Source organism: Dermacentor albipictus, chromosome 4, assembly GCF_038994185.2.
Source record: "Dermacentor albipictus isolate Rhodes 1998 colony chromosome 4, USDA_Dalb.pri_finalv2, whole genome shotgun sequence".
Classification (NCBI taxonomy): Eukaryota; Metazoa; Arthropoda; class Arachnida; order Ixodida; family Ixodidae; genus Dermacentor; species Dermacentor albipictus.
The window spans coordinates 111,326,967-111,350,004 of NC_091824.1; the positions used below are offsets into that span (position 1 = coordinate 111,326,967).

Below are 23,038 nucleotides of genomic sequence, written 5' to 3' on the forward strand. Positions count from 1 at the left end.
TTCTGGACATTATATGGACACTGATGCTGCCGTTCAGTTCGTTCTCGTGAAAATGATGCAAAGAGACTTCGCCGCGAAGACCCTGTAGCGCGTGGCGCCGGAAATGGTGTTCCTATGCAGCCGCTCCTCAAGCTTACGCTACGACTGCTGCGTGTGCGGCGCAGGCCTGTGACTTTCTTGGCGTTTGTCGGTCGGTCGTCCTATTTACGCTACCGTTTACACCTGTCTCCGGAATAGAATTCGCCTGACCCACCCGCCTAGACCACAGCGACAGACTCAATAATTAATTCATTTACATCTGGCACTGACTTTTAAGTAATTTCGTGGAATAGAAGCCTGAGTCGGCTGAAACAACGAGGTCTGATAATTGCTACTATCTGCCGACAAGTGCGCATAGCATTAGTGGGGCTGGCATGTCGCTGTTGTCATGGTCACCCTCCGCCAACTATCTGATGTCGTATAGACGTGGAGTGAGATACTGGTATGTAGATACAGTGAAAGGCGCTTTCTTTATTTAAATCTCTATTTTATGTATTCCCCATTTCGTGAAGATTAGTCTCACGCCGCACTTGGAGGGGCAGCTCACATCACAGCGCGTGCCGGGACTTGCGACACACTATGGACTTTTAACAACTTCGCTCTGCGCTCACGAAAGGGAATGCTCTTATTGTTCGTTTGTTTCTGCGGCTGTACAGAAACATGACAAACCTTTCCCACGACAAGAGTCTCCACTGGTCTTTCCGTGGACACTGTCACACAACTTTCGTTCGCACGATCGCGTTTTTTCTCTTCTCCATTTTTTTTTTCTAGTGACGCTTGCTTAACTAGGCGTATTTCACGAGAACGAAGGCCTCCGCGGTTCGAGAGTGCAGGACTTAAGCTGGAGCACCGTCTCTATGACGACGCGTGCCGAGGAATAATAAACGCGTCGGTCGTCGCGCGGTAAGCCCGTTAACTCCGCTATCGATCATGGCAGCCCTGAGAGATATATTTTATTATTGGACTCCCCTTACTTCAGGATCGAGGGGCTAAAGCGACTGGCCGGTGCTCTAAACGTTATAACTTGTTTGTTTAGCAGTTTCTGGGAGCATTTCCGCCCAACGCATAGGAACAGCGTTTCTGGTAAAGCGCTTTTAAACCCGCGCTGAATCCTTTATAATTCCGGAAATATATAGCTGGCACCGAGAAAAGCTTTTAGCGCGCGGTTCGCTTTCTTTTATAACGGGGTCCGCACGTCCCCTCGCTTTTCTGGTGGCACTTATCAACAGCGAAACGGTGTGTGTGTGTGTGTGTGTGTGTGTGTGTGTGTGTGTGTGTGTGTGTGTGTGTGTGTGTGTGTGTGTGTGTGTGTGTGTGTGTGTGTGTGTGTGTGTGTGTGTGTGTGTGTGTGTGTGTGTGTGTGTGTGTGTGTGTGTGTGTGTGTGTGTGTGTGTGTGTGTGTCGCAGTGTTAACACTCAATGTTATCATGTAAATCATGTAAGTGTTGCCTATACTTGGCTTCCCCTCTAATTGGCACTTTCAAAATTAACAGCTTACGCAAAAAAAAAGGTTCTGTAGGACCCTTCTCACGATGAATGTCGACGTTAATGCGTTCAGCATTGAAGCAATGTAGCGCGACGCGCCGTATTGTCAAGGCCGAAACGCGTCATGTATGAGGCGTGTGCTGCAGCCAGATTCTGCTCTCGCGCTTCCCGTTGGACACGCTCCGCCATCTAGTGGCGCCGTCACTAAATCCGCGCGTGGCGTGTGTGAATGTATATTCAAACAAAATTGTTTGAATATACATTTCTAAAAGGAGGGAAGTCGTGGCATTGCGCGCACGTGCACTTGATCGGAAAGCCAGTGGGTGTGCAATGTGGGGGAACGTTCAGCTCTGCAACGTGACAACCTCAGTTGGCTTCGAAGAGGCGAACCTAGTGTACGGTGCTTGAGAGTGCACCACTGTTTCATCGCTGCGTTACGGCTACAGTAGAGTGAACGTTTAAACAGCGCTGCGCAGCTTCTGCGCCATGACAACGCTGCATCGCACGCGTCACTCGCTGTCGGGGAGTTTCTAGCCGGGCAAGGCACAACCACGCTTCCTCGGGCACCATACAGCCCCTACCTCTCTCTTTGTAACTTTTTCTTGTAGCCGAGGATTAAGCACGCGTTGAAAGGACACCGATAGGACACTGTGGAAGACAACCACGTGGTTGCAACGAAGGTGCTCAACAAGGTTACAAAAAAGAAAAAAACGTCCAAGACGCCCGCAAACAGTGGGGAAACCGCTCGGCTCGCTACGCCGGTGCCCAAGGTTCTTATTTGTGGTGTTGGCTATTATATAGTTGCCATCGGCCCTAGCCACCCGCTCTCTGCTCTACTCTTCCCGGCACAGTCCGCGTGCTCGGCTCGGCGGCTAAATAATACCTCTCTTGCTTGTCACGTAGTGAGAACCTATTTCCCATGAGCCCTTCCTTTACATTTTAATGAATAAGAATAAAATAATCACGTGACTCTCCCTGCTAGTCATAGACGGAGGGTCACAACAAACACCTACGTAGTGGCATTAAAATGGTGATGTCAACGGAAGTTGAATCTGCTTCGAATTTTCATTCCCCCTTTCTTTATGATTGGAGGGCAAGTTTGTCGAACTTTCGTTTTCTACCCGGACCGTGGCGCTGCTATCACGGCGGGGTGCTCCGCCTGGGACTGTGACGCGTCGGTGGGACCGTCCGGGAGGCCGCAGCGGGAGAGCGTTCGGGCGAGTGCTTCCCTAATGAAACGCATTCATCTTCGGCCGCACGAAACGCAAGCTCTTTCCGTCCCGTGGCGCCGTGTCGTGATACTCTCGCCAGGCGGTCTTCTCTTCTCATTGCGGGCGTGCGTCATTCACTTACTAGCTGCTCGTTCTCAGCAGACTCCCGTCGCCAGTTGGGAGAGCTCCCATGTTCGCGACGGTACACGTTTCTGGGGCTCTCTGCCACATTCTGCTTGTTTCACAAGAGAGAGAGAGAAGCTTAAATGAAAGGCAGGGAGGCTAACCAGAACAGAGCCCGGCTGGTTCCCCTGCGCTGGGAAAAAGGGAAATCGGAGATTAAGAAGAGGAAGGAGAAAATATCCACTGTTGATGACGCCGACGTAGTGAAAATTCTTGGCGCTGTATCACCAATGGGTGCTCAGCCCGGTCGTCTTAAGAAATTGTAACAGCACTTTTGTGGCCTCCTACATCCGCGATATGCGAGGCTATGGTCCCAAGATCTTTTCCAATTAGAGACATCCTCCTTCTAGCAGGTTTAGAACTGTACGGAGGGCACGTCTTTCGTTTTCGAAGGATGAACCGTAGCGTAGAAAGGGCTCTATAATTTCTTCGCCACCACAGGCATTCGGTTCGACGTTATCTATCGTTCCAATCGAAAGTGAATGTGCATCAACAAATGTGCTTCCTCCTTGGGTGTCCTGACCACACGGCGAGGCGCGCCGCTCGGCTGCGACCTTACCTCAATCCCCCACTTCCTTTTGCAGCGTTGATCAGCACCATGATCGCTATTTACTTTGCGCCTGAGCCTTCTGTGCACGGGACGAAGCGCCTGCTGTTTCACCTGTCTCGATAACGGCGAAATATGTGGACAGTAGGTATACATATATTGTTGATTCAGCTTCCGTGGGCGTTATTACGAGGTCACATAGTTTTGCGAAAGAAATGTAGTCGCGGCAGTGCGAGATGGGCAGCGTTAATTTCTTAAGTACGCCTCGTGGGAGTCGGCTCTAATGAAGCTGGTGTTCCTGTTTGTCTACACTTAATAAACAGATCAGCACACCTTCATTAGCTTTCATAATGCTGCGGCCGACCGAGTTCTGCTAGCTGTCCCTCCATTAATCCTTTTTCTCGTTGTTTTCGTTGATTTTCTTTGATGATACATTGTCTTCCTGATGTCGGCGCAGTGCAGGAACGGAATAAGGTGATCCTCATTCGACACTATATTTGTGTTTCATAACCTTACCGAGTTTCTTCTGCGTCAGTAGCGATCTTCTTTGAAATGCCGCTTTACTCGTATGGCATCCTCTTCCATGGACCCATCCCACTCGCGAAGCAAAGCGAGTCGACGCAGCATGCAGCACGCGTGCATCCATCCCTTCATTGATGACTCGGCTGCATCGTTAATGAAATGCGCTCCTCGCAACTCCCGGCGTGCGGCCGAGCTCTGTTCCCCCGGCGGTGCGTAAATGATTATTATGCCGATCTTCGCGCTGCTTTCTTATATATAGCCGCGACGCAATCAGCGCCGCGACGCCAAATGCGGGCGGCGGAAATTTCTCCCGGGACAACAACCGTTCGCATTTCTCCTCCGACCGGGTCTCGATTTCTGTCCGTTTCTTTCTTTCTTTGCTTGTCTGTTATCGTTGTTGCCGAGCAGCCACCTCGTATTCCCACTATGTCTATGCGCGCACTTTTTTGTGTGTTTCGAAGGCTTTCTCCAAACCGTCGTCATATATTTTTTCTTCTCCCTATCTCGCGAAGCTCGCACAATGCCGATGCAGCCGAAGTGGAAGCGGACGTTTCTGTTTCACACTGGATTGAGCTTTTACGGTGTTCTTCTTTTTTTCTTGGGCTGTTTTTTTTTTTCATCGCTAGTTTCGCCTTCATAGCGACGACTGAGGCGACGGCGACCGGGTGCGACAAGGGGCGACGCGCAATGTGCGACGCGCCATTCCTATCTCTCTCTCTCTCTCTCTTTGCCCCCCCCCCAACCTCTCATTGCCGAAAAGGGAAGGGACGCCGAACGAGCGGCACTTTCCATGAATTGAAAACGCTCCTTTCGTACACAGCCGTCTCCCTTACTTCTTTCTTTTTCTCTCTTCTTCTTTTCATTCTTCAGCGCAAGCTCGAGTTCGCAGTCGTTCTTGTTTCGTGCATCGCAAAGAAAACTGCGGGCTGGAAGGATTCAGCCGGTAGTGCGGCCCGGGCGCATTCAGCGTCGCTGTGTGGTGGATTCGCGACGTGGGCGCGCCGATGAGCCGTTTCGCTCTGCCGTTTCATTTTCGTGTGCGGTGGAGCGCGTCGGCGCGCCCCGCACACGAAATTGTCGGCTACGAGCCGAGGACCCGCTTTCGGAGGGGAGTAACCGGAGGTTTCGCAGATGCTCCTGTGCAAACGTTCTCCACGCAAGCCCGTATTCGCAAACAACGTTCTCACTACAAAATTGTTCGGAAGACCATGCGTTAGCCAAACCTGATGTGGGACGCATTGGCGAAGGTGGCTGGCCGATGGCAAACAGAACTTGCGAAAGATTTCGGTCCCCGTATTTTTAGTTATGATCGCGTGAGCGTGATAGCAATTAGTTTTCCAACGAAAGGTGTCAGGCGGTGAACGAGGCGTCATACCACTAGTACAGATGCCCGCGCAGTTGTCCCGTGCTGCATACGAGCCGCACACGACCGCAGCTTGCGGCTTATGAAATGTATCGGCTCACGGGTTTTTCCGCGAAGCGTCACGGCTGAAAGCACGCGGACCTTGTGCTATCTAGGAGGTGTCGCTGACCCACTCATTCGGGTCTCTGAATTTACCTGGCAGTGGACACATCAGGAACGCTACTGGCCGAGCGGACTGGGAAAAGTCGTGCTGATGCTTTGTAATTTCCTTCAGTATACTAAATATTTTTCCAAGTTTTCTCTTGATTTTTTTTAAAATGTTTTTCATTCTCGAGTCTGTCTTTGCTGTCATCTTTCTTCAAGTATATTTTCCCATAACTCTCTTAATTCATGCCGTCTGTGTCGCTCATAGTTTGTGATAGCGAGTCATCATAATGATCACAGGATGCCGTAGACTCGGTGTTCCTGTGATTCAGTAACAATGCATTTCGCTATCCTCTGGAGCGTATAGCCGTGTGGTACTTGAGCATATTGTTGCTCTGCGGCAAAGTTGCTTTCACAGGCAGCATTTTACTTGAAATCTCACTACGTTCTTCCTTATTACTTTATTTCTTTAATATTTTCCAATTAGATGGTTTTCTTTTTGATATGTGGCCTTCGACACAAATATTTTTTGAATTTATTTATTTATAAAGAACCTGCTGCATCTTTAAAACATAGTTTTGAATGATTCAGACAGAAAAATGATGTTTAGAGGTTTAGGACACGCATTGCTCAAGTGTGTGGACGCTCTCTTTTTCGTTGTTTACAGTTTGTGAACTACAACACAGAAATGTGTTTACTCCGCTACAGCTTAAATATAGGCAGGAGTACGGCGACATTTTTCTGTTTCTTGAAAACTATAGTTTAAGGAATCCACTAAAAGTGCTGAAAGTGAAACAGACAACCCAGTATTCCGTTAGCTTTAGTGTACACTTTGCCCAGAACCTCTTTCTCTCTCTCTGTCCATTCCACTTTCCTTTTATCCACCTTCTCCTTCCCCCGTGCAGGGTAGTCAATCGAAACTACCCCTAGTTTAACTTCCCTGTTTTTTATGCATCCTCTCTCTCTGTCTATCTCTCTCTCTCTCTTGCTCAGAATCGTTCTATGCCTAGAACTTACGTGCACTGACGTGATTACTGCACAATGTGAAACAGCAGTTGCTTTTGAGTCTTGCTCTCATGTTCGTTTCTTTCTTTCTTTAATTGGCCCACCCCCTTCAGTGCTATCGCCAAATTGTTTTCCTTCTTGCATTACGAAGGCGAGATGTTTTAGTTTCTCATAGTGCTGCATATTTCTGTAACAAGGCTGTTACCATATTGAACTCTGGCCGTCAGTGAAAGCTCTTACCTTGTACTGTTGATATGTGTAGAAAACCACAGTCCAAGTCAGTTTCTTTTTCGCACGGAAGTGAATTTATGAGTTTGAGCTGGGTTTGGCTGCTCAGTCGAAGTGAAGAGCAGCGTCGCGCAATCGTAAGAATCGTTTGCAGTGATAAGTTGTCCTCTAAACTAGTTAAACGCACGCTTTAATTGTTACGCTAGATATGGTGTAGTTTCGTGGCCAATTATATGAAGCCTTTCAGTTTCCCTGATTCATCACACGCTATTGCACGCGCTACGCCACTGCGCCGACTCGCGACTGCAATGGCATGTATACGGTTTAAAAACAGTCAAATTGTATGACGGAACGACGAGCCCCGAATCCAAACGCGAAGTTAACAGCGGAATCTACCCTCGTCCCCCCCCCAGTCCCCCCCTCCCCTCCGCACCATATAGTTCAGCAGCGCAGTCATCAGCCTCCATTCGCCAAGTAGACAAGCAAAATGACGGGTTGGTATCGTGGCCCCTCGCGCAAAGCATGGCAAGATTGATCCGAAACGCTGGTCAAAGCACAGCGAGCTCAGGCTACTCACTTCAGACCAACGAGATGCTTCAGTAGCTGTGTGCGCCAAGCGTCGGGCGAGGACGGCTAGCCTGACGATGACGCCAGCGTCGCAAGGCGGCGGGCCGCTGCGAGATTGGTTCTGTCGACTCGGTAGCTGGAGTCCGTCAGAGAAGGCCTTGGATGCCGGCCTGACGAAGCGAGCCGAATCTTTATTGGAACCACTTCTCTCTCGACCCCAGCGCACGGTGTCTGCTCGTGTCCGGGCCAGTTCATTCCGCAGCCGAGATCAGAGCGATCGGCCTCCACGCGTCCATTATTCACGCCTCGCGCGTCGCCCGACGTGGGCCAGTGCCCCGTCGGGACGTGCGCTTCGTCCCAGTATTTTCGCAGTAGTATGGCGGCGCGCACGTGTTTCCCTCGTTCCCTCGTCTGTCCACAAGCAGAGGAGCCTCAAGTTGACGAGGAGACCGCAGAAATTGCGTCTCTGCGTCGGCCGTCAGGAAGGTCGCCATCACAGAAAGGAAAGCAGTGCCACAGTGGATCGCCATCGCTGATGCTGTTCTCTGTGTCCGTGCGTGCGTGCGGGGAAAGGTGTCAGCCAGGCATTAATCTTCTTTTTTTTTCAAAACCTGAGCTCCTTCCTCAACATATAATTAAAAGAAGATAAATTGAAGACAATTGTAAAACCCAGTCCTTTGCTTTGAGGGACCATAATTTATTTATTCATTTTACATGAAGTAGATTTGCAAACACTTTTTAAACACTGGAACATTATTCCTCTAAACGGACCCAGGTACTACAACAGCTGAACGGTACTAGAGGCAAAAAAATTTGAAAGGAACTTTTGTCCTAGCGAGCTAAAAGTGTACAACCTGCTAGGATTTAGCTGTCACGACAGTTTTGGCTGAGCAAGCATTTATCCAGTACCATACCTGTTCTTATAGTGATATGCAGCTGATAGAAAAAAAACATCATTGTTATCTGCAGCCGTACTTGCAGCGCCCAGGTCCAGAAGCGTTGTTATACTGCCCGTCCTCTTACCTAGAATTTTGACCATCGTGCAGGATAGGTCGCTTATCCGAGCCAATTGGAGATATGTGTATCTGTATATACTGCAGATTCGTTTATATGCAAGCAGGGGTGAGCATACAGAACATATACGGGCGTGTGAGGCCTGAGAAAACAGTGGAACAAAAAAAAAGAAAGAAAAGATATGTGATGATGCTTCTCCAGGCTGCCCATTCTGCCGTGAAATACCGCGCAGCACCAGCGGGAACCAAATGCAGCATATGCTCTCGCCACGTAGCTTTCGGCGCTAGGACAGAATTCTCGCTATAGTTTACACCGCACACGTCATGCTGCTGAACTTATGCTCTACATAACGCTCAGCTGTTCACGTAAGGTATCCAGTTAATCAGACTTGCAGCGAGTTTCAGAAATGTACTTCGTTTGTTCTTCCACCGGCGACGGCGATCGTTACCATAAACGTCATTTTTTTTCTTTTTTTGCCACCATTAAGTGCCTGCTCGAAATGAATTAACCAACGGAATTTTTATTCAAAACTTAAAGTTCATTGACATCATTGAATTCGCTGGTCTTTATTACTTTTCCCTACTATAAGGGACCCGGTTCGCTACCTTCCGGAGAGCCGAACATCGTCGACGTACACCGTACACCAGTAGCTTGGAAATTCTGTGTGGATTCCTCAGAGAGCGTAGAACATGCATTCGAGAAATAAAGCACTGCGCGGGTCCGGGCCATCCCGAAAACCCGGGCCCGCTCAAAAAAGGGCCTATGTCGTGCCTTCGAGCACATGCGAACGTTACGCATTGCATAGTCTAAGGCATTCTGTGACAAGCTGAAGTGACATGTGGAAAGAGCTGGTTCTTAGTGTACCTTAGCAAAGAAAATAGAAAGACAGGATAAGTTCTAATTGCTTTCTTTATATATATATATGTTACTTACAGGCCGGGCTCGGGCTTAGTAACACGGGCCCGAGTCGGGCCCGAGCCGGAATGTCAGGCCCGTGCAGTGCTCTATTCTAAATTGACATCGCAAGACCAACTTCCCTGTCCGTCGAGTTTTCTTGGCCTCCCCTGCGTTCGCGATTTAACGTTTCCGTTCATGCACTTCCAACTCTGTCGACACTTCCAGGTTTACTTAATAGAATGACAATTATCGCGAGAAGGCGCCAGACACGTTTAGAGATTGGGTGGGACCTAGGTGGTACTACGGTAACGACTATCTCGACGCATTCACTGTTGTCCATTGTGGGGTGTGCGGTTCGAATTAACGAGTTTCGGAGGCACACGCATGCTGCAGCCCAACGCTATGGTGTCCTGGCTTTGCACTACGCCGTAATTGAATCATTGAAAGGATGGTTCATTTGCTCGAGTATTCCGCGCGCAAATTGAGTCAAGTGTAATGTGGCGGTAGGGGCTTCCACAACGCTGAGCGTGGCAATTAGTTCGGCCGGCGCACGTTGTGCAAGCATCAGCCGCGTAGGTGCCGAACGGTGTTTGTAGGCAGTTGTCGCCATTCGCAGTTTTTCAGTATGCCCGTAATTGTGCGTTTTGACGTCACCAGGCTAATACCGCCGTCATTACTATTCGTGGGCTCCAATTTGTAGCGTTTTTTTTTCATTGTTTACTAGTGACAAGACCTCGGGCAATCTTTTTCTTTAAACATCTTTTTTTAAAGCGCGACATGCAGTGACTTTTCTACTGACTTTTCTAGTGACTTTTCATTACTTTTCTACTGCTTCTGCCGTACTTTATTCTTTATAATTGTTTTGCTTTCGTCTTGGCGATCTCTCCATATTGTTCTTCATTCCTTCTTTCTTTCTCTTCTTCCTAATCTACAATTTCAATGTTTCTGTCCCCTCCTTCCTGAACAACATGCAAGCGTTGTGCCCCTTCCGGTGGCAGTTGTAAGGCTGGTACTTGCTTTTTTTCTCTTTTTTTTTTCAAGAGTGTATACGTTTTCAAACCAAATAATTCCCGAGGCGCGCTGTCTATTATGCGTCCGTCTTTGGCTTTTCGGTTCTCGTCACAATCTGTGCCTATGTAGCCACACAGAACATTTACGGGCTTCCTTTGCTTATGACAGTCGGATTATTCGAATGTAAAGATCAGTTGCGAGCAACTTTCTTTGAAGCCTGGCAAACCGAGTCCCTTGGTGAATCAACGTTCAAACGAAAGATACATGTGGTGCTCGCAGCTCGTGAGTTGGCGACCTCATGATTGTCCTTATTCAGAGAGAGGTGAGCGTGGGACAAGCTGGTGGATTGCTTTAGCTGAGGATCACATTTAAAGACGCTCTAACTTGGCGAGTTACCCCACTATTCCTTAGGGTTATGAGTATTTTTTACCTCTTTCGCGGGCCGATGCCGGAAATGGTGCAGTCTAAATATAAGCGCCACTTGGGCCACTGGGTATATGTTATTGAGTACTTGCCCCTGGGGTCAGTGGTTGTGTGATAACTATGAATGTTATTATGGCGGTGATGATAACGTGTCAAAAATTTGGAAGCCGATTTAACCTCTGGCTGAAGTCCATCAAACGTCGCTGCAACGCGGTTCTGACAATAAATTATAACGCGTGCCCCAGCTAAATTTAGCCGCAGTTTAAGTATATGCAAATGCCACATAGTTGGACAGAACAAAGGTAATGTTGTTTTCTGTCGATTGGAGATACTCAAACTATTTTTTTTTAAATTGCGCATAATTATATAAACAGTCCTAATTAATTAATCCACTTCTCAAATATTGTGATTAGATGAAGACTGTCAATGAGAAAATTGTAGAGAAACATGAAAAACTAACGATACAGCTTTCTGATGCTCAGTACGCGCTGCATAAGTGTCTTTCCAAGCGTGACAGAAGCTCGCGAATACACGCCTCGAGCGACCAGTCGCGCGGCAAAGTTAGCTGGGACACCCTGTGTAGTTTCATACCTCTCATTGTCACTCCCTATTCTCCCAGGAATACCTAGTTTTTCATCGACGTCAACTAAAGGCTGAATCGCCTTTAAAAGTTTTCTATTAATTCCTTTGCTTCATGGAATAACTGAATAAGCGATAAAGTGTAGGTCGGCTGCGATCATCTGTCTCTGTAGGACCGTGACGCTAAGCGAGCGAAGGTGTACCCAGCGCGGTAGCGTGGCGCCGCTTCTCGACTGTTTTCGGAACTAGCTAACGTATTCTCCGTGGGCACTTTCAAGCCTTGATGTCTTTTCTCTCTCTCTCGCTCTTTGTTGTATTTTTTTTTCCTAACAGTGCTTTCAACAGGTGAGGTTTCATTGCTCGACAAGCATGCAGAGGAAGAAGCCAACTTCGAGGCGCGAAAGTGCGTGTGATCTGTTGTTTTGCACCTTCTGCTGACAAGAGTTCAAGATGGTACCCTACAGTGCGTCGGTGGTGGCTGCTGCATCCTTGGCTTGTTAATGCGATAGTATTTTTTATAGTCATGTGAGAGAACCGCACTACCTCATCCGCAGCCTGACGACGATAAGTAAACTGCGGCAAGGTTCTATTGGTGGAACCGGCGATGCGTATATTCTCTGGAGCGGAGCTGAACAGTTGGCTCGTCACTCCTGAAAAGAAAGTTTGACTTATTACACTAACTGCTTAGAGTGTGGCATATGAGCCTAAAGTGGAACAGCGGCTATAGCATTCCTCTGCTGAGCATGATGTCGCGGGTTCGATTGCTGACCCCGCTGGAAGCACTCCGTTGAAAAGTGGGGGGTAGGTGTAGGGTAGGATGCAGTAGCGACCTTGTGCCGGCATTTGAATGCTGGCGAGTTAACAAGACAAGCTATGTCACGTCAAGCACAACGCTTGTGTGCACATCGGTATCGTGTATCGCTGTCCATTTTACCACCGTTCTTCTAAGTCATTGTATTAAACTAGGACTGCTTCACCATTTAGACCAAAGGATCGAGTGATCATAAAATGCATTTTCGGTCAGTGGAGCTCAATCAAATGAACACGTAGAAAGCCTGGCAAGTCAAACGAGTTCGTGTTTGTTCGTTCTCTTTAGTAATCGAGTCAGTCAGAATGTCGCCGGCATAATGGAACTGTATGGCGGAGTAAGGAACTCCAAGATGCAAGTGTAGGCCTGAGGTGGACGCAGTCATCACTGCGGGGGGGGGGGGGGGGGGGGGGTAAATACCTCCTGGGCTGTTCGACATCCCTCGTTCCCTTGCAGCAAACATTCCGCTCCGAGACACCGTGCACTTCGGCGGAAGTGGCTGTGTCCCGTCTTTCCTTCGTGACTCCCCCTTTTGATCTCCATCCAAATGCGCCACTGCGGCGTCGTTAGGCCAAAAGCAACTGGAGTGATTGGACGCGCTTGTGCACGTTTGATCGGAATACCTTAAGCGTGAACTGGCGCATCCATATGTCCGTTGTCGGTAATGATCTCGTTATATTCGGCGTTCTCTACCCCCGTTTTCTATCGTGTTTTGGTTTTTGTTTACTCTTGAAGCTCCTCATTGTTGAAGTTCACGACGTTGTGTTCTCCTGGACCTGTCTGCTTGCGTCATAAGGGTCTATCTTATTTGCTTCGTCAAACAATGGAGTGCGTTGAGCTTCACCCGACTTTCAGTCTTTTCTTTTCGATGCATGTACACGTTGTTTTTTTCTACTGGAGTAGCGCCCACCGACGCCGCTACTCGAGGACGATAAGTGTCGACGCTATCGGTCGGCACTGCAAAAGATGAGGAAAATAAAGTTGGGTGGTGCGTGCTCGCGGTGCTGGCGCGGCATGCACTACTCCGTTCTAATGGCCTGCTACACTAGTGCTCTGGTTCTGGTGCTCGGCTGCAATCCCTCGGACCGCGACACTGGCATAACAGTGCTGCTCAGTGGACGTTGTTTCATCATTCCAGCGTCGTTGAAGGAACGAAATCTTCGTCCTCGCCTTAGATGCATGCGATACGTCGTGCAAGACAGGATCGCGTCGCTGATGGCCACCAGCGATCGAAGCTTTACACCGTATTTACCTTTGCTATACTTGCGTTACGTGTGATCTTTGATCATTTCTGCGTCCTTATGGGCATTTCCAAATTTTAGTCAATTTTAATTTAACCCATGTTATACAAGCACAGTATGTCCTTTTCCAACGGGAGCTCGTACGCTCCGCCACGCTCGATATTCCAGTTGAGAGCGACCTTGACCACTTGCTAGAGAAGCTCTAGAAAATTTCCTGCACTTTCCTCTAGAACCTTCCTGAAACACGCGAAAAGGCATGTATTCCGACGGCCAAATGTAGAAGATGGAAAGGTGTTTACGTAAATTACCTTTATTTTTTCTTTTCTTTTAGACAAAGTATTCATGAACACTGCTTACTCCAACTTTTTATTGCTTTTGTCCTCGATTCGTTGCCTTCGGGGAAGTTTTTGTTGCTAAAAGCGCGCAGCGGACTTGGTCATCCGTAGCCGCCGAGGCAATTGCTCTGCCTGCCTCTCTTCCTCTTGTCGCGCGCGCTCAGTCGCCAGGCACCGCTTGTTTTCTTGGCAGCTTGGCTTGGCTCGGCTTGGCTCGGCTCTGGTGCTGCAGCAGCGTGTATTTCTCGTCCTTGCGCGGGGTGAACGCTTCCGAGTTCGTCCGACTGTAAAGGCAGGCGGCTTCTTTCGCTCTCGAAACGACTGCTTCTTATGCTGTCGTCTCACTCCTCTCTTCTCGATTCGTTCACTTTTTTTGTTCTTTCTCCGATTGTTGCAGGCGCAGTTAAACTTCAGCGTAGCGTAACGCGTCGCAGCGTAAGTAACAGTTCTCCAGAGAGAGAACGCGCGTTTCTAGCCTTCGCGATGGTAACACACACACAAAAAAAGAAAGAACTGCGGGTGGGGTGGGGGAGGGGTGGGGAGTGCATGACTGGCGCCGCGAGATGCTTCGAGACAGTAAAATGTAGCTACACAGGGACAGAATGAGCGAGGCGCAAGTATATAGGGCGGGACGCCATAGAAATGCTGCTTTTCCTTTTCTTTTCCCCCCTGGTTTTGTTCTAGTTGATTTGTGCTTGAACAAAAGCAGTAGCGAGAAAATGCGTACCGTGGTGAATTGCCCCAGGGGCCGTTTTCCGCGAACGCTGTGGCAACTATCGCGGACGGACGCAGTTCTCAGAAACGTGCTCCCTTATGCCGTCACATGGCGCTACCTCTACTATATATATATATATATATATATATATATATATATATATATATATATATAATGTGTATGTATGTATGTATGTGTGTGTGTGTGTGTGTGTGTGTGTGTGTGTCTGTGCGTGCGTGCGTGCGTGCGTGCGTGCGTGCGTGCGTGCGCTGTTCGCGGGCTCTGCTCTACCCTGTATTCCTCTGCGTCATCCGACCACAACTCATTGCGTTCTCTCCCGCCTTCGGCGGCCGCGACGTCCGCATAGTTTCTTGCGCTCTCCTAAGTAGTACGCCTTCTTCGTCCTTCTGCTTCCCACTGCGACCGATTGAGGATGTCCTTTGTTTTCCTTCTGTGGCTGCTCCGGAGACTTGTTGCCTTTGTCATTCCTGCTACAGTAGACCCGTATTACTTAAGGCGTTGAACATTACATATGTTTATTATATGCTATGTTCGTATGTTTATTGCGTACTGAATCGGGAGTGTAGGATACAGGCTTCAAGGGAAATCGATCTGCGATGCGTCTTCTCGCGGCCATCTTACAGCTTTCCACCTCTTTCGCAAGTCTGAGCATCTGACTGAAGTCCACTCGAGCCTGCACCACGCAGTCTCATTTCGCTATAGATTATGACAGTGATCACTATTATTATATATATATTGTGTGTGTAGAGAGAGAAAGAGAGAAAGGAAGAAATTGCCACACGTTCCATAGCCTAAACGTAGTAATGTAGCTTTTTCTTACGTGTGACAATTATTTTCTTTTGCTGCACTAAAGCCTTGTGTGTGATTTGACTAAGTCCATGTTGAAATAAATTTGTTTGTTTTTATTTAGACTTCATCGAACAGTGGCACAGCTGTCAGGAATGCATTTATATATATATATATATATATATATAAAGGACGAAGAAGGAACGCACGAAAGAACCGTAGTGACTTTATTGACGTTCTTGCTGCGAGACCGGCTTTCGTCGGCCTCCGGTCGCAAACATTGCGCGGACATCGGTCTGCTCCACCGCTAGAAACAGTTCACAGAAGTAGACAGAAGTCCGCGCAATGCTATGCTATGTTCCACTCGTATTGGTCAGATGCTCTCGAATACTCTGCGGCTGTTGCTTCACCCTGGCAGCGAACATAGTCCGCCGGTGTAACGGAATCCTATAACTAAGCTAAAGGCTCCGCACCGGAACCTCCGCGCACGCGATCGAAGTGGTCGGTTCACCTTTACCTTATTTAACTATAGATAGTTTTCACGTGAATTCTCGGACGCCGATTCTCTCCGCGCTATGTGCCCGGACATGGCGGCCCTGATGACGTCAGTGCACCTTATTATCGTGTGTGCCCTGTGTTGCTTTAACGGTTTTCCCCGGATTATCGCTGTTATTGATAACCGTTATTGTTACCGTCGTGCTGTCATGTTTCATGCTTGCACCGCTTCTCGACGTGTTAGTACCCAAAGATGGCAGCCACGATGACATCAAAGCAACCTATCCATTCCTTGGGAAATTTGTGACAATCATGCATAGCGCGGACCAAACCATGAGCAAGTCATTCCAAGCTGATACCACTTAGCCTATACATGTTAATCTACGTTTTACATCCCTGACAGGTTGGTTTGGCGCTTTTGTCTTTGCGAGGATTTCTCCTCAGAGGCACAGCTGGTGCAAACATGAAGGCAGGAAGGGTCAAACCCATTTTCTTGCTCATAACTGCTTACGCAATAGAATGATCAATTTTACGTTTACATAGACCGTAGTCCAATCCAACTGCCGAATCCAGCTTTCTTCGCGCTAGATTCAGGACAGGTGTCTTTTCGTGTTCGGCTTATGTTAATGTCAACGGTACTCGCAACGTCGCCGTTTGGCATGGTAGTCAAGATTTAAACTCGTCAGAATTTCTCACCAAATCGATTCGTTCAATGTGTAGTCACTGCTTTTGTCGCGCTTGCGTACCACTGAATTAACCATGTATTTAAATATGAAAATTTGCTCCACTTATTGTATGATTGTTGCAAATGTTAAAACTTCAACTGAACGCGTCTGACATTATATATTTCATGTTCCATTCCATTATTTTACTCTGAAATTCTTTCTGTCTGCTATTTTATATGTATAAAAATCCAATGAAACTGTATATACCTACCTTCTTGCATATTTTTTAATCTTCAGGTATGGTCTAGTATTCTTTGGCCTAATCTGGTTTGGTCTCGTCTAGTATAATCTGGACTAATTCAGTTTGATCCTGTCTAACACAGCCATTCTAGTCCAATATAGCCTAGTCTTGTCTGTTATCTTATTGTGGTCTATTATAGCCTAATTAGGTATATTATAGCTTGTTCAGATTCAAAATAGCCTATGGCTTGGTCTAGTAGTATAGCTCAGTGCGGTCTAGTAGTAAAGCTCGGTCTGGTCTGGTCTCTTCTCGGTCGGCTTAATCCGGCCTGCGGCGTTTTCAATCTTTTTTTCCCCGCGCAGAAGTCTCGCACCGGTCGTTGTGTCACTCGCTCACGCTGTCATCCTTCTTCCTTCTCGCAGAATGCAGTGGCGAGCTGTTCCTTCAGCCAGCCAAGACCGAAGTGAGCACGTTCACGCGGGAGAACTTCTTCGTGACCTGCCTGGGCGGCTCCGGCACCGACCAGCAGTCTCTGACATGGACGGGCCCGGACGGACGCCGCATCACCGAACTCAGCGGACGGTATGCACACAATTATCACCTCTACCTTTCTTTTTTTCTTTTTTGCCTTTCACTGACCAGTAGCAGCAGATGCCTAAGAATGCGTTGTTAAAATTCCTAAGGACAACGAACCTGCACAAGCTACTTTAGCACGGACTAGTGCTAACTGTTATCTTGAGCTGTAAGTGGCTGTTGGCGTGTGCCTGCACTGCTCTCCGTCGCTATTTCATTCGTATTTGTATAGCTCTCCCTACCACGCCCCCATTGCAAGGTAACAAATGTGATCTTGTCGTTATAGTTAACTTTTCGTTTCTTTCTTTCGCTGGCCGGTATCATTTCATCATCGCTCACTGAAGGCCTTAAACCCAGTTCTAAGCGAAACAGAAAAACCAAGCCACATTCTTAAATCAGCATTGTCAAAATAAAGAGAGCTGTGTACAGCCGTCGTCATACTTAACTCGAACAACGAGTGCACGTCTTGGGAGGCCTAACTTTCTTGAACACAAGCGGTTATCGAGCAAAAATGGAAGGCAGTGGTAGGAAGACGCATTCACATAGCGCTTTCGGAGTGCAACAAACGGAAATATTTAGCACTTCCTACTGCCTGGAGGAGAAAGAAAAAGGCTCTTAAGGCATGCTCATGTTAAGTGTAGCGATGGCTGTATACAAGGCAATCGTGGACTTGCTGTTTCGATGTGTCTTGTGTGCAGCAGGATGTTTAATTTTGAAAGTACTGGGTAAACATTTTGCGCGTGCGAAAGCCACGTATAAGGAGGACCTGTAATGAACCTCCATGAAAACTTTGCTTCCTTGTGTAGCATTACCTTTACTTCACGCTGCTTTTCTGCTTTAAATATCTTATCTAAAAGGCCCAGCTACCCCGCACTGCTGTATGTAAAAGTGTCTCATTAAACTTTCGGTCAGACAAAATGCAGAAGCTGGTGCACTTGCTCCATGCAGCCACGACAGTGCTTTACTGTATTCGTGCGGCAACCGAATGCAACGTGCACGGTCTGTTTGTAACATATCTTTTTTTTTTCTTTTTCAGGATCCACATTGAACCGCCTCTACCTGGCCAGTCTGGCCTGAAGCTCGTCGTGGAAGAGGCCTGGGAATCCGACAAGGGCACTTACACTTGCTCTGCGCCGGCGCAGGCTGAGGAAATCTCCTTCAACCTCATCGTATACCGTAAGCTGATCTCAGCATATGACGCTTATCACACACTCTATGTAAGCGTTAGCTTCTTTTGCATCCATCCAGTCCTTCACTCAATGGATGTATGGTTGGTTGATGTACGACCGCGAACGCTAAGTCATCGGATGTCGCACTCGTATACCGAATCGGCTTATATACAGGGTGCTTCAAGTAACTTGTGCCAAGGACTTGAAAAAAAAGAAGTGCTTAGCCGCACTGAATGCAATAAACGGCATGTAGTGGAGGAGCGCTACAACATACTCTAAGGAACGCCACAACCGTTATGTGACGCTTCTTAGAGTACTTTTTCATATTCCGCTTAATTAGTTAATTGACTAAGGATAATTATGCGAAATTTTTAATATTCACTTTAGGGCCAGGCGCGTTTCGTTGTGTTGTAGAGAAGGTTCAGAAACGATCGATCCAATTTTGTGTGGCAACGTACATGCTGCGTGTTCATTTTTATTTCGGCGTTTAAAGAAAGCCCGCGAAATATGAAATAAAACCACGTGACTGCGCTCATATGCTATCGTATTGCAGCGCTCTCAATCGCGGTTTGTGCGAAAGAACTGTGCATGCGGACCGTGGTGAAGTGAGCCGCTGCAGCTCCAGGCATTGGCTTCACAGTGCGTCAGCATGATTGGCAGTGGTCCACAAAAAGGAAGCGCCGTCGCCCTTGATAAACGATAGGCTGGACGCACGGTTAAGAGCGCTGCAATACGATAGCGCACGAGCGCAAACACGTGATTTGATTTCATCTTTCGGGGGTTTTCTTTAAACGCCGAAAAATATCGCCACGCAGTATGTACGTTGCCACAGAAATTATATAGGTCGTTTCTGAGCACCACCTACAACACAATGAAACGCAACATCAATGTCAACAATACTCTAAGGAGCGCCATATGGCGGCAAACCATATGCCATTTATTTCATTCGGCTGCGGCTAACCACAATTCTTAAATCCTTGGCGTAAGTCACGTGGAACACCCTTTATAAGCATCGCTTATACCCCTAAAAATGTTCGGGAGACCGGCTTTGTTCTCCGCGTAATTGCGCAAAGAAATAAAGGTACTTAGCGCCTCTCAGCGCATTCAAAGCGAAGCTTTCCTTCCCTCAGTCACCAGGGTTTCACGAGTCTGTTGGGTCGGTTTCTCGCCAATAAATGCGAACCGATCCTGCACCCATTGTAATAGTGTTTACTGGGCCGACCTCGGAGACGATGCAATCAAAATTGGATCCAGTCCGAAGACGGTGTAATCGACAGTAGCGTAGGTCACGCGGCAGAGAGTCACTGCGTACGTCGCACCGCTTTCCACCCGGATGTGTGACACGCTTGTCCTTGCGTCGTCTTTTAGGTGGTTTATTCATTAACTGTTATCGTTAATGTCACTCTACATGATTCTAGCGTATTTCGAAGAAGGTTTTGTCAATAATTGTCGATAGGTTCTAGCGGAATCTTTTTTTTTCCTTGTACACAAACTGCAATGTCCCTTACCGGTCGTACCTCCCCCTCTCCCTCCCTCTCTCGTCTGCTGTGAACTTGCAGGAGCGATCACCTTCGAAGGCACGCCTCAGCTTCAGCAAGGCACCGAAGGCGAAGACTTCACGCTCCAGTGCACCGCCCAAGCGGACCAGAAGCCCGTCGTCTCCTGGACCAGGGACTCCAAGTCCATCATTAACAGTGCGTGCTTCTAAAGCTATCCCGAGATTATGCTGCACGAACGCTAGCACTTAGCACCGGTTTCTCCGAAGTCGAGTCCAACTTTGCCGGATTGCGTTTGCCCTGGCTTGAATGCCTAAAACGAATTGTGATCGCCAGGCAATGAAGTTGAATTTGGACACTGATACGTTTGATCTGGCGGTTTATGTTCCTCTCCTTGCTATATATTGATCCAATTAGATCTGAAAGCCTCTTTTTATGTCTTTAAAGTAATTGATTCTTCAGGACGTTACCTGTTTATTGAATGAATATATAATAGGGAAATGAATGCGGCGTATATAAAAGATCAGCAGTATGCATGTCGCAGTCTTGTGATGTAGAAACTGGCTGCAAGAACTTTGCAGAAAGATATGGGCAACGCTTTTTTTATTATTCAGAAGATTTACTTAGGTAATATTGTTGGACGTTTTTTTATTCGTAATTTCCTTCTCTTCTTATCCCAGAAACAATTTCGTAACAGTTTGGTGATCAATACACCACCTTACTTCTTCTAGCGTCGTCATGTTACCTTGTGCGCTGCCAAACTTCATTTATGTTCAAGTCTAGTATTGCCCACATTTAGGATACACAATGCCATGTATGCCGCAAATAGCATACATTTAGGATACAAATGACAGGTCCTGACCCTCGCTTTGCTCCGTCTCGCCCACTTTTCATTTCAGACAAAAAGTACAAGATGGAAGGCCAGTCTCTGCTCATCCGCAACCTTTCTCGGCACGACGCCGGTAACTACACATGCAGCGCTTTCTTGGCCACCTCGCACCTCTCCTCAGTCAAGTCCTTGGTGGTGACGCTGCAAGTCAACTGTAAGTTCGCGTCGACCATGATATCCTGTCCTTCTCACGTAGCGGTTCGGATTCAGTTAAATAACATTTCTAAATCGCTTTTCAATTAGCACAGGCGTCGGTGTCCATAAGTTCTGAAATGGGCCCTCGTAAATGATTATCAAGTCTCTACGACGCAAAAGAAAGAGCTACTTTATAATTATACAGCCGTCAGCATTTAGCCCTTTTGCTGCGGCGGAAGTGCTTGATGTGCTCTCTGCAAAAATATGAAAAAAAAGACAGTTTTAAAACAACTATTTCTGCAAACATGCAAGTCAGAAGCTGCCTCACTCATATTTGCTATATAGTCTTCGTATAAATTTCCTCAATCTTTTTTTTTCTTTGTCTCAATCCTGCAACAACAACAAAATTATCGACGCAAATCGCACCCTTCTATAACGGGCTTATCGCGTACAGGAAACTTAGCTGGATCTGGCGTCAATTAAACACAAAGATCTTCTGCAAATCACCTAAGTAAGAAAAATTCAGCGGTGATCTTGCGGTAAATGAGAGAGAAATGCGTTAACATAACGTTGCACCTCTTTAGAGTACTGGATATATATATGTAAGCAAACATATACGCTCTTCTAAGCTATACCATCTCCTTTCTACATGTACCTCGTGACCGACTTCCCACACTTCACGCACATGCTTTTAACACTTCTAGTTCTCACGCATTAAACATATATTCTATATCTTTTAGCAATACGCTGCGCCTATCTTAAAATGGTATGAATGCGAGCTAGTTGTTACGAATGCATGGGTTAGAAACAGCGCAAAATAAACACACACAAGGGAGGAACGCAGGACGAGTGCTGCCACAAGCGTACGCCGCTTAACGCTCTCAGCACGTATGTGTGTGTCGCGTGGTGCAGACCCTGCCGAGTGGAAGCAGCCCATCCAGGACGCGGCCTACTCGAGCGTCGGAGCCATGGCCGTGCTGCACTGTGAAGCTGGAGGCGTGCCCGAGCCCAGCGTCAACTGGTTCCGCGACGATCAGCTCCTGGAGCCCGACGAGCGCCGACAGATAGTCGGCAACACGGGCGCCAGCACGCTCAAGGCGAGTTCCCTTCACCTCATGCGGACTCAAGTTTCACGATACCATTACCCTATCAATTATTTTCTTGGCGTCGCCAATATAGGCGACGTCTATGGGGGGTCGTAGAGCGAAGTTGCGTGGAACACGAATTGATGCTGATACTGAACAGCAGTATCAATTTGGTTTCACCTATATCCTCTGCGAAAATTTTCGCCCTTCCCTGCGCACAAGACATAGCCACGCGCGCTACATTTTTGGCTATCGTGCTGGTGGTGCCGCAGATATTCAAGGCGGCCGTGTTATTTCTGAAAATTGAGAATTCCTTGAAGCGTTGAGCAAGCTATGCTGAACTCTGGAGCATGCTTCTCACGAAAGCGTTACGTTACTTCTCAGGAGAGACAGGTTGCAGACTCGCAGCATCACTATTGCTCAAACTTCGAGCTTGAAATACTTGATTGCACACGACAGCGCCCGAAAAGGTTGTCGTGTACAACTGAATCAAAATGTTGCAGTTTCAACCGAAAGGCGAAGCATGGATTGCGATAGCAAATTGGTAGACATCCATACGGAGTAAGGATAGTAGTTTTATCGGCACTATAAACTTGTAAACATTCGCTTATTAACTAAATTAACAAACATGGCGTCAGCGCGCACAAGCAAACATGCACACATCCCACTCGGTGACCGCGTACACTGGCTGTCAAAACACCGACGTGAGGAAGCGCGGCAGCAGCAGCGAGCGTAACGACCTTCGTGCTGTCTATCGCTTGAATGCAAACTGAGCGGCGAGAACACAGCGCACGCAAAGCTACGAGCCGTCGGCCCACCTAGACTCAGCCCCCAAAGCAGATCGCTTTCAAGATAAAGCCCGCGCGGACGCGCATAAGCTGTTGCTGCAAAACTACAACGCACCCCGCACCCCCGCCTACCTCCTCTTCTCCTGATGCCATGCGCGTGACGAAGACGGCGCGCGTCCTCCCTTCGCTTCACTCCTCGCTTTCACTCGTACACACAGAACATGGCGCGTAGCGAAGGTGTTATCGTGCTTAGACTTTATGCGGAACATCACGGCGACGGCAATGCCAAAAATGCGCCTGGAGTGTCCGCGCAATTTCTATCGCAATAATAACACGCGGCGCCGTGGTAATCACTGACAGATCACCCGAAGTTACGTG

General features: G+C 47.8%; 1 protein-coding gene across 1 annotated transcript in view; it reads left to right on the plus strand.

The window, feature by feature from the left end:
• LOC135914037 (neural cell adhesion molecule 1-like) overlaps window positions 1-23,038 on the plus strand; it is a 441,070-nt gene that overhangs the window by 409,794 nt on the left and 8,238 nt on the right. Inside the window, exons 2-6 of the mRNA XM_065446761.2 lie at window positions 16,948-17,107; window positions 18,135-18,274; window positions 19,827-19,961; window positions 20,663-20,806; window positions 21,700-21,884. Coding sequence (XP_065302833.1) covers window positions 16,948-17,107; window positions 18,135-18,274; window positions 19,827-19,961; window positions 20,663-20,806; window positions 21,700-21,884 — 764 coding nt within the window. The remainder of the gene's footprint in view (window positions 1-16,947; window positions 17,108-18,134; window positions 18,275-19,826; window positions 19,962-20,662; window positions 20,807-21,699; window positions 21,885-23,038) is intronic.